At 39.7% G+C, this 12,260-nt stretch overlaps 1 protein-coding gene across 1 annotated transcript; it reads left to right on the forward strand.

Annotated features, from left to right (window-relative positions):
* Positions 1 to 3,290: 3,290 nt before the first annotated feature.
* On the forward strand, positions 3,291 to 11,425 carry cfap157 (cilia and flagella associated protein 157). Its single transcript, XM_042070542.1, has 9 exons — positions 3,291 to 3,516; positions 5,001 to 5,272; positions 6,419 to 6,572; positions 6,767 to 7,034; positions 7,869 to 7,999; positions 8,443 to 8,593; positions 9,035 to 9,207; positions 9,830 to 9,982; positions 11,121 to 11,425. Exons 1-9 carry the CDS (start codon positions 3,359 to 3,361, stop codon positions 11,185 to 11,187), a joined length of 1,527 nt encoding a protein of 508 aa, XP_041926476.1. The 5' UTR covers positions 3,291 to 3,358; the 3' UTR covers positions 11,188 to 11,425.
* The last annotated feature ends 835 nt before the right edge of the window (positions 11,426 to 12,260 follow it).

Genomic DNA, 12,260 nt, shown 5'->3' on the forward strand with positions numbered 1-12,260 from the left:
CGTAGATCTTGCTGGCGCGCCAGGATTTTAGCATGGTAGCGCGAGGTAGCGCACCACTCATTTTTTCAGTAGGGGTTAAGTCATTGATAGACCTCAGACCCATTAGACCAGCTTCAGACGAAGATGACCGCGTCGCAGGAAGTGCATCATAACAATGGGACACAGAGAATGTCTAATAAGGGGAGAACCTTCACTCTCGGAACGCTTCCGGTGTGGTACTGAATCTAGGGGCGCTCGCGGGCGAGTCCAGAATGAATGGAGGTCTATGGAGCTGTACCCCTCATATTCCACTTTTCTCGGGATATAATTTTTTTTCAAATAATTTGAATATTGTATTCGAAAGGGGAGGCAAAGACAATACACTTGGTTGAGTATTATATTTTTTAAAGTCACTTAATTGTTCTAAAAAGCCTGTCAAACATGTCAATGACGTCATTCATTAGCATGATCATAGCATAGCATAGCATAGCATCAATGCTAGCGTGTTATGGGCAACAACGACCAAATCTGTAAGAAAACGAAAGGACATGACTCCCAGATTATTTCACTTTGGATTGATAATCCATATCCATTTTGAAAATAAAAAATAAAATCTGAGGGTTTCAGTTGTTAAATAAACAATAAAAAACAATAAATGTAGCCATGTAGCTCCATAGGACCCCATGTATTTTGGACCCGCGATCGCCATCTAGGTGAACTCTGGTGAACTGCAGCCAAATTCGGTTTGTATGGGATTAATAGAGAGTGGGGAGGCTCTCCGTAGACGGGCTCTGCTACTAGTGTTCAGAGAATGTCTAAGGGGAGAACCGCCACTCTCGGGAAACTTCCAGTTTCTGAACTGGTTGCAGTTCCTTTTCTGGTTCCACATGAGGGCGCTCACGAATAAGTGCAGAATTAATGGAGGTCTATGGAGCTGTACCCCTCAAATCCATTTTTCTCGGGATATAATTTTTTGCCCAGAAATTTTAATGTTGCATGCGAAAGAGGGGACAGAGAAAATACACACCGCTGAGTATTATATTTTTTGAGTCACTTATTTGTTCTAAAAAGCCTTTCAAATGCGTCAATGACGTCATTCATTAGCAGAAAGCTAGTGTGTTGTGGGCAACAACGACCCAACCTGTAAGAAATCGAAAGGACGTAAGAACTCGTTCATTCAACTTTTTACCTATAATCCATAGTGAGCTTGCAGAAACCACAATCAAATCTTCGATTTTTCAACAACAACCAGGTGAAAGAGACAAATTTAGCCGTCTAGCTCCATAGACCCCCATTGTTTTTGCACTTATTCGTGATTGCCCCTAGCGGAACTGCAACAGATTGCAGGTACAATGAAGTTAATAGGGAGTGATCCGGCTCTCCGTAAACGGGCTCTAGTGTTTCTTAATGCGGATTCTTCTGCTGTGTAACGTAGTTAGCGTTAATCTTTTCACAACAGCGACACCTCTGTTCAGGAGAATATTGCAACTAGTGTCGTGACCACGACACGCGAGTATAAATGGTTACGGCGCTTCTGTGACGTCACATTGTCGCGCTACCGGTCGGGTGCATCGAGTATGTGGAACGTTTAGTCTTCTTGTGCTCTTTAAGAAGATTTTTTAGGCCTACTGTCAGTGAGGGATGAATAATTTTATTTTATTATTTTTTTTTTTAACTCAAAGCCTGTGCTTGTGCTAAGTATAAGTATATATACTTATTTGATACCGTGAGGGAAATTTAGTCTCTGCATTTATCCCAATCCATGAAACACACTCAGCACACAGTGAAAACACAGTGAGGTGAAGCACACACCAATCCCGGCGTAGTGAGCTGCCTGCAACAACAGCGGCGCTTGGGGAGCAGTGAGGGGTTAGGTGCCTTGCTCAAGGGCACTTCAGCCGTGCCTACTGGTCGGGGTTCGAACCGGCAACCCCCCAGTTACAAGTCCGAAGCGCTAACCAGTAGGCCACGGCTCCCTAAGATGTCATAATTTGGACATTTTGACAAAGTACATGCTGGTATATTCAGTCATCCAGTTCTTGAATATGCCAACCCAGTTTAGGGTTTAGGGATAGCCTTACAGATGGACAGTTTTTCCCCTCTGCATGTCATGAGTTCCTGCTGCTGCCTACTCACACAGCTATTGCCCATGAGACATGAATTCTTCCTTCATCATTTTTTAAATGAGCTATTTATTATTACACTGCATGAAAATGCACTGTTCTGTTATCCGAAGTTTTCTTCTTCTTCTTCTTCTTCTTCTTCTTCTTATTCTTCCCACCAAATTTCTGCGTCTAATTCAGCTTTAACTGTTTAACGTAGAAACTTTGTTCAAACTTTGTAACGTAGGTCTTGAAAAGGAATGTATTTTTCACTTTTGTAAACTTTATACTTTTTGAGATATTAATAAAAAACAAGCTTATTTTTCCCCATAGACTTTGTATGGGGACTATGACATCATAATGGGCTAATTAACTTGATTTGCACCTGTATCAACTTCCAGCTGCTCAACTAGGTCCCATCAAAAAGCTAGTTAAACTGATTGCACCTGTATCAACTGCTTTCTGCTCAATTAGGCCAACTCTCTCTGTGTATCTCCATTCTACAAGGATATAAGGCACATTCCATCCAACTTTCTATCCATTCACCCTCTTCAAACCATTCACTCATCTACCCATTAAACTATCCCATCAACATCCATTATACAATCTGCCGATCAACATCCATTCAACTTTCTGTCTATCAACATCCATTACACTATCTACATTTAACTTTTAAACTATATACTCTGTCTCAGGCTTTAAACATACAATCCGGCTCTACAGATCCTGTTCAACTATTTCCTCTGCTCACAACTGTTTCAAAATAAATGTCCTCACTACAATAATTCACTATTAAATAATTTAACTATTTAAACTACTCAACTATTTAACTGTTCAGCCATTTCAACTGTCAGTTGTTATCAACTATGACTTCTGCCAACTGTTATCAAATAAAAGTTTGTTTTGCATTTTATGTTAATATACAGTATGTTTATATTTTCATGCACTGGTAATTTCCTTGTTATTATTATTATTATTATTCTTATTATTCTGTTGTTGGGCTATTAGGCAGTTTCAATATGTGGTTTTATGCTGTTGACAGGCCTAGGCATATGCCATGTGGATCTTTGATAATTTCATCTTGAAAGTTTCTCAATAAAGTTTTAAGAAAGTTTCTTGTTATTCGACAAGTAGTTTCAGATAGCCTGATTTCAAATGAGCTTTCCTTTTTTCTTCTTTTCTTTCCCACGGCTACGTCATGACTTGTAACCCTTAGCAACGTTGTCATGTGTACTCAGCGAGAACTTCAGCGAGAAGTTGCTTGCTAGATTCGTAGGATGGCTCCAAATAAGAAGAACGGCAAGAAGAACGGAGATAAACCAACAAAGAAAGAAACCATGGGATTTTTTGACAAGTCTTTGGATGAAGCTTCAACAGAAGGAGGCAGAGAGTTCTATCGCGCTCAAATTAGAGACCTAGAAGAACGACTTGAAAAGTATGCTGTGATTTTTTTTATATATCTGTAGGCCTAAGTATTGTGATAGGCTAACGTTACAGTTAGGCCCTACTACGTCTAAAAAATGGCGTGTGAAAATCGATAACGTTACTCAATTGCCTAATTTTCATGGGTTCAGCTGAAAAATTCAAGACATGTCATTCTATGCTACAGTTAACGTTAGCCTATTTCACTCAAATTTTCTTCACAAATTTGGTCAAATCCGCAGAAAGCACTAAACCATTTCCAGTTCACTTTCAACCATAAGTTACTAGTGGCACCTGTTGGCATGCTGACTGCAGGAATGTCCCCGAGCTGGACTGCGGTCAGCATGCCAACAGGTGCCACTAGTGCTCCTGTGAAACTGCTCTTCTGTTTGAAGAGTAGCCAAGTCCTCTGCTGACGTCATCGATTTATCTGCAGCCAATTTGATACTGTTAATTTATATTCTCCGTACACTATCTGAACTATAAAGGTATATCTGTTCAATATGCACTTAGTTTATTAAGCATTTCGTATGCGTTATGGTTTGTATATTATAGTTTTATTTATTTTCATTAGATTGATTGAATTGACATTGTTGTTTATTATTGCTATTTTCCTTAATGTAGTTGTTGTTATTTGTATGTCGCTTTGGACAAAAGCATCTGCCAAATCCCATAACCATAACCAGTGGCATCAGTGAAGAATGAAGATTATTGCTGTTCTGATTGCACGTGATTAGCAGACATTTGTTTCTCCTATTCATACATCTTTGTTTATTTTCATTAGGCTATTGATCATTGATATTGCATTGACAATGTTTATTATTGCTATTTTCCTTAATGTAGTCCTACCAACATTTTAAAACTGTTCTGTTATTTTGTAACAATTGTATTGTTGTATTGTCACTTTAGAAAAAAGTGTCTGCTAAATCATATAACCATAACCATCTTACAACAATAATTAGTTGATGAAAAAGTATGAATTATACCATGGAACTTAAAACATTTTTTAAAAAAAAATCAATAATCACAGTTGTGAGATAAACATTCTGACCAGCCTACTTTATATTTTTTCACTGGTTCCAAGCACCACAACACATCCAACACATCTATTGACTATTGGTGATGGTAAGACTTCACCAATAGTTACACACGCACACACACACACACACACACACACACACTTAAGCAATTATTCTACCCAAAAATATATGTTTTGTCAAGTCCTAGTTGTCTATTATGTTTTAGTGCAAAAAAGCCCTCTGGTGTACTAAGAGTTCATACACAGTCCTGGCTCTGTAAATAGGAAACAAGCTGACTCAGACTAAGTCATAAATTGCCATTTTAGGAGCTGTGTAGGCTAATTTGATTGACATCTGCTCAGATATCAACAACCTTTCACCAGAAATGTAGATTACTATAGTAATCACATTGGATGTTACTGGTAGACAATATTCTGATTTAATTTATGAGCTCTACATATTTTGTTTCTTTCCTTAGGTATCAGCATAAATGTGATGATTTGGAGGTTCGAGAGAAAGATTTCTCCTCAAAATATAGTCATGCAGAGAAAGAAAAGAGAGACATGGTCCTTTACTTGAAACGAGCTGTGGCACAGAAGGAGGATGAACTGTCTGATCTCTCTGAACGACTGATTTCCCTCAACCAAGCCAAGGATGCAGAGAAGGAGACCTTTGAGCTGCAACTGAGTCAACTTCGTCAAGAGTTCCAGGAGGTCAAAGATAAACTTACTTCAGAGAACATGGCCCTTGGTAAAGCTCTATCAATTCAGAGATGGTAGACTCTCTATTGTCTTTGCTGCCTCAGGATTGTTAGCTGACACTTGTATCCAAAGTAACTCAAAGTAACACAAATGAATATACAATATCATTAACAATATCAATGACAACAACACTAATAATTATAAGTAGATGTACCGCAGAGCGGTACAAAATATGACCGCCGCCCAGTCCAGCACATTTTTTCCACAAAAATAAATCACGCTGAAAGGCCTATATGATTCTAACTGTCTAAATTGCATTATCCACACTCAATTCTCACTGGTATCTGCTAGACAACAAGTACCAAAACATGATTAGTTCATAGATTTCACATGTAAAATTCATTTTATACAACTCCACCCCCATCTTGCCTGTTCATAATTCTGAGAAATTCTTGAATTGTGTGCATGTGTGCGTGCACACGTTTATGTTTGTGTGTGTGTGTGTGTGTGTGTGTGTGTGTGTGCATGTGTGCATGCTTGTGTGTTTGTCTGCGTATGTGGTTTGTGCATGTGCATGCATGCGTACATATGTCTACTGTGTGAGTATGTGTCATACGTATGATTACTGTGAATGTATGTGTGTGCGTGTGTATCTGTTTATGCACATGTGTGCACATGGAATGGGTTAACATGACCCCTGGAGGCAAACATACAGAAAAAATTGGTCATCCTAGGCCCTACGGTTCTCAAGATATTCACAGAAAACTGTGTCTGCCCTACCCTCCTTTCGGGGGGTCCAGTCCAGCGGGGGGGCTACAGATCAAAACGAAAAACGATGGTTCCATGCTATCCATGTGGGGTTACATGCCCACCAAGTTTCGTGTACCCCGGTCTTTCCATGTCCCGGGAATCCTTGACGGAAATTTGGACATGGGAAAAAAAAAAAAATCTGACTAAACCTATATGACCGCCGCTTCGCTTAATAATGTTATATATATATTTGAATGGCCTTCTGTTCTGAGTTCTGAGTGCAGGTATCGATGTCAAAATGGTCAAAATGGTCAAAATGGTATTTATCGGCTGGCAGATTAATCTGTCAGACACAAGTTTCTAATGTTACAAGTGTAACATCTCACAGACTCCACACAGAGCATGCATTCAACCATGTTTCCATAATGTGTTATTTCTATCTTAGCTGGAAAGCTGGCAGCCCTCGAGGAGTTCCGGGCCCAGAAAGAGGACCTGATGGCACAGGTAACCTCCCTGGAGGAGCAGCTAGAAGGACAAAAACAGGAGCACCAGGCAATCATCTACAACTTGGAAAGAAAGGCTGTACTGGACAATGACAGGTTGAGACTGCAGCTCATACTATTTTCGTCTTTATGGAAATGGCATTCAAAATATGCTCTTTCATTAGCAGTATATAATGTTTGTTTTGAGTGTTTACCTTGAATGTTTATACCAGTGAATGTTCTTGTAATTCACATAAATGGAGCAGTTGAATGGAGAAATAAAGTAATTGTAAAACTGAATGTGGTTTTAGGCTTAAGAAGGAGATGCAACAGCATGTAGCAGCCGTGGCAGCGGAGTTTAGACGTGTCTCCGACAAAAAGATGCCAGAGACCACTATGAGAGCCATTTATGAGAATGTGTCAGTGACGGCACAGATCAAGCAGCTCTCAGACAAGAGCAAGGACCTGTTGGACAAGAACGAGGAGCTAAGTGAAAAAGAGAAAAAACTCCAACGGGAAGTGAAGGTGCTTGAGCCACTTCTTGAGGAGATGACAAGGAAGAGTCTGACCAACGCAAAAGTATGATATTCTTACCGAGGGAGCTGTTTAACGTCTTAGCTGCTAATTTAGTATATGGTAGTGAGAACAGCCTATAGTGCCCAGGTGAGTTGTGTTAGATAAACTTGAGGATAAAGAGAATTCTGCTCTGGAGATTAAAATAAAAAAAAGTTTATCTCACAACTGTGATAGTACAAATATATATACTCTTTTGATCCCGTGAGGGAAATGGTCTCTACATTTATCCCAATCCGTGAATTAGTGAAACACACTCAGCACACAGTGATCACACAGTGAGGTGAAGCACACACTAATCCCGGCGCAGTGAGCTGCCTGCAACAACAGCGGCACTCGGGGAGCAGTGAGGGGTTAGGTGCCTTGCTCAAGGGCACTTCCTACTGGTCGGGGTTCGAACCGGCAACCCTCTGGTTACAAGTCCGAAGTGCTAACCAGTAGGCCACGGCTGCCCTGAGTGATGGTTTTATTATTTAACAGTTAGTGTTTCATATTGTCAGTTTAGTTAATGTCATTCTTGTGTATTTATTAAGGCTGTAGACAACAATAAGAACAATATATTGGTGAAACCAAACAAAGCTGAAGCTTTTGCACATTGATTAATTAAATGCTAACCAATCTCAACCCACTTGGTGATATGGGTCATTTTCTCCATCTTTATTTGGCCCCAGAATATAAGTTATTAGGTCATAATTATAAGGAACATAAATGCCTCATCTTTTATTCTGATAGACTACTGTACTATTTTTTATTGTTATGAACAGTAAATGATTCCATTTAGTTTGTTTCAGAAAACATCTTCTTTGTTATTTGACAATGCAATTTTCTGTGGTTATTTAGGTGGTCCATCAGCTCACAGAAAAGTGCAAACAGATGAATGCTGAGGTGGCAGCAGCTGAGAGAATCTGCCAGGGGTATCAACAGTTGCAAAATGATCATTCTACCTTACAAACTGAGATGAAACTCTTAAGGTATGATCTGAAGTCATATCCGTACATAACGTAGGGTCCTATTTTTATTGGTGTTCCTGGGTGTTCTATAAGGGTGTGAGTCTTCACTGGTCTCTGGGTTTGATTTGAATACAATTCAAAGGGTAATGATTAAATCATAGAAGAACATAGATTCTCGATTCATCACACAATTTTCCCTTCAGACTATTTATGAAACAGCTATTCTTAAAAATGAATGACATTGCATAAAAGTTATCTCCTTTTTCAAATAATATTATAGTCTCCCCAATTGGCACTCCTGGTAGATGAGTAAGCAATTCAATATAAATATTCACTTTTTAGTGAATTAACTTTGTCTCACATTAAAGAAAAATGAACACATGCACACATCACTCATATCTACATTTTGGCGATATGATTTAAAACCCCGTTCTGTATTTGTGTGCATGCGTGTGTATGTGTAGACAGAATCTAATTACAGGACAGGAGACGTATAAGAAGTGCCAAGCTGAAGCAGACAAACTGTCTAAGGAGCTTGCACAGGAACGGACACTCAGGGAACAACTGGAGAATATTTTACAAGATGCTGCTACAGCATTGAAAGACATCTTGAAGGTATTACCAGACTTATTGTGCCTGTACATTTTGATGAAAAAGAAGCTGTGCCACCTAATATAAAGGATACCTATAATGTATAATATATACAGCTCTTTCCCCTAAGTGTATGCGAATAGTAATTTACAGTAGAATGATTGACCAGAGCTCACAAACAAACTACTTCCTCAGACTACCCATCATGAATGGATGAATGACCATAATCAGAGGATCAGAGAGCTATATGACTATAGCTTAATACATAGTTATTTATAAACATGTTTTATAAACGTTAACTTTATGGTTGAATTTGATTTAGAAACATGTAAACATATCTTCATACTGTGCTTCCCACGTCATCAAGTTAGTCATGAATACTTAAATGCAATTTTAAAAAGACAATGCAACTTAATCAATGGTGCACTTTGTCATTACATCGCTGTTACCTCTAAAACCTGACAGCAAGTACCGCGGATGGATGACTCCGAGGTGAAGGCTCTGGCTCGCCGCAGTCAGATGCTGCAGAAACTACTGGCTGTGCTGGACAGTGCAGCAGTGCTGGGGAAAGGCCCTGCCCTCTCAGAATTTCTTAGAGACGGAAAAGATATCCATCAGCTTGAGCCAGGCATTGCAAGGTACAGTCTGGCCATCTATTAATGAAGCAATATACTGTAGCACGAGTGAAAGTAGCGCTGGTAACAGATATTACCATGGCTGTGATTCAGCTGTAGGCACGAGGCCGGAGGCCGAGTTGTATAACAATGAATGATTAAGATGAATTAATCAATGATTACCCAGATAAACCACAACATCAAAGAGCCAGGTTCATCAGTATGGCAGGTAGAGAGTGCATACTCTACTAATTTTACTGTTCCAACATATGCCTCTGAGAGTGCAGTTCTTTGGCAGGGGGACCATGGACAACTTCAGCCCATGTCCAGGGTTCTGCCCAGTGGACTGTTATCACTCTATGAGGGAAAATAAATGCCTGGCCATTAAATGGGTGTGAGCTGATTTAAATATAATTTGGTGGGGCTTAAATGTGTTAGAGGCTGGCCACAGGGCGTTGCCTTGGCTGGAGTGTATGAACTTATATGGAATTACCCTGTATTAAACTGCAACTCTGTGCCAGTGATTAATAGGACCACTGCATGTCATCCATCGTAAGAAACCTTAACATACTTTGATACACGGCCTTATCAAAGGTCAGATTGCATGATGATTACCCACATTTACTCTGCTCTGTGATGTCTGCAGGCAGGGCTTATTCTCTCCTCAGTTAAAGGCTACTCCTCGTATCTCTCACTTCAAGACTGGTGACCTTGGTATTGTTCCAGCACTCAAAAGTAATAACTGCTCCTCAAAAAAGATGGATTCTCTCTCCAAGACCGTGCCCTCGTCCCTGCCCAAGTGAGTTGTGTGAATATAAGAAATATGTCCAAAACTAAACTGCATTTGCATGAGAAAATGTGCTGAGCAGTTAGTAGAGGGTCATCGACAGTAACTGGATCAGACATGGGAATAAAAAACATTGCACTAAGTAATGTTTAAAGGGACACCAGGCAAAATTTTCGTGTTAAATTACTCATCTTCGTAAGTCGGTATATGGTTAAATGACTCATTACAGGGCGAATTAAGACTCTCTCGTCCGCCCCTACTGCCTGTAGGAAGAATATCCCGCTTGCAAGTTCAGTGTATCGTACCCGCTGACCGAAGCAGGATCAGTTTACATCCTGCATCCACAGCACAGAGGCAGGATAACGAAACGCTAGCGATTGTTGCAAACGTGTGTATAATGGCAGAGCCGGCGAAGAAGCAGCGAAAACCCTTGACGGAAGATGCAAAGAAAAGGAAAAGAGCTTCAGAGGGGGAGTTTCGTGGAAAAAAGCATCAGGCTTGCCTGGTGTCCCTTTAAGTTAGACATGGGAATAAAACACATTGCACTAAGTAATGTTTAAGTTAGACATGGGAATAAAACACATTGCACTAAGTAATGTTTAAGTTAGACATGGGAATAAAACACATTGCACTAAGTAATGTTTAAAGGAGCTATGTGGCTGGTTTGCATTCTACCGTCAGTGGATATCTGGACAACACAGAGCATAGACATGACATTACATAAAAACAGTTGTTTCTCCAAAAATCACTCCACATACAGTAGCACCTTTAACAAAGTATGGCTGATTTTTTTTCCCAAGCCTACCCACACCTAAGATGTACTGTATTTGCCAGGGGTCAGGCCCAGATAATTAATTGACCTTCATATATTGTCTACATGTAAACTTTGACTTGCATGCCAGCATGTGGCTCCTCCATCTGCTGTAGGTCCCAAAGAGGAAAAGTAGCCCCAGATCTTCACACTGAAATTGAAATGCTATTTCTGTTAATTGTACAGTTTTATCTATAGGATTCACAAAGGATCAATTGGCACTGTATGGCTATAGCTGCAATAGCTGATATTATAACCCCCCCACAAAAAAAAAAAAAAACAGGAGGTATCAGTTGGCTTGATTCTGTCTGAGTTCTGTAATATCACTTTGTATCTCAGGAAAAACCAGGAGTGTAAGAAAAAGGGACTTCCAGAACAGCTGTGCAAAGGCTCCTCTAAAGTCTAACTTTAGAGGGGTTTCCCAGGCACCACAAAGCACTACTGGTAACAAGATCTTCGTCAGGTCCAGCACAGTGATGCTTTTCACAGAGGACCTCCAATGTCCTCTGGTACAAATCTCCACACACATGAAATCAACACACTGAAATACAATATTATTAACAGCATGTTACTTGTTTATTGTCTTGTTTAACGCTTTATTGATAACAGCCTGAATTCATGAATAAATTATACAGTAAGACCTACTTTTTTCTTTCCTTTGTCCAGTGTTTTTACAGGCAGTCACATACCTGTTTCCCTTGGTCACTTCTTGTCAAAACACCGGATTTATACTGTTTCTGCACAATTATTTAAACACGCATAGTGGTGTCTCGCAAGGACCCTGTTCATGTTGCACAGCACTTGTAATGATATTTTGAGCCTGTTATGAGGCATAATAGCTTTGTAACCACCTGGCTGCACTAACCACTAGCAGGATAACTCAAGCTATGTAATAGTTTTTTACTGTCAGTACTTGGTGACCTAGAACAGCAGGTCCCCTTTAAGCCAGACATCTGAGTCCAGCATTGCTCTAACTGTTGTGAAATAGTCCTTGTCTCAGCCTAAGTCCAATTGCAGTTCAACTTGAGATCTCAAAATACCGTTCTTCTTCTCAATCTATTATTAGCCTCTCACCTTATTTATCCTATTTATCCTAAAATGCATTCAAATATGTTGACAGATGACACATGATTAAAATAAATGTTGACACATGGAATACTTATTGCATTGTGCAGCTCATAATCTTGCTTAAGTTTACATGAACATTTTACAAAATGCTCACATTTTGCACAGCCTCATATTCACTGCATGGATCGAAGCATTTCATGTAATACAGTTACTTTGCATGGAAAAATTTGCATGTGATACCAGGTACTTCTTCATACCCCAGTGCAGCTATCACATCCACAAACCATGGTTCACTTAATAAACCATGGTTCTCGTTCATATACAGTACAAACAGCACTTACAGTCTGCTGTCTATACACAATGCAAATGCTATAAATCTTTATCATCCACAGTCATCTTACACCACCAGAA

This window comes from Alosa sapidissima, chromosome 18, assembly GCF_018492685.1.
Source record: "Alosa sapidissima isolate fAloSap1 chromosome 18, fAloSap1.pri, whole genome shotgun sequence".
Classification (NCBI taxonomy): domain Eukaryota; kingdom Metazoa; phylum Chordata; class Actinopteri; order Clupeiformes; family Clupeidae; genus Alosa; species Alosa sapidissima.

Excerpts from the sequence above, each read along its gene's own strand:
- cfap157 (XM_042070542.1), top strand. The coding sequence starts at position 3,359 with ATGGCTCCAAATAAGAAGAACGGCAAGAAGAACGGAGATAAACCAACA. Across the intron at positions 3,517-5,000 it reads CTAGAAGAACGACTTGAAAA|GTATCAGCATAAATGTGATG; the intron begins GTATGCTGTGAT and ends TTCTTTCCTTAG. Across the intron at positions 9,983-11,120 it reads GTGCCCTCGTCCCTGCCCAA|GAAAAACCAGGAGTGTAAGA; the intron begins GTGAGTTGTGTG and ends TTTGTATCTCAG.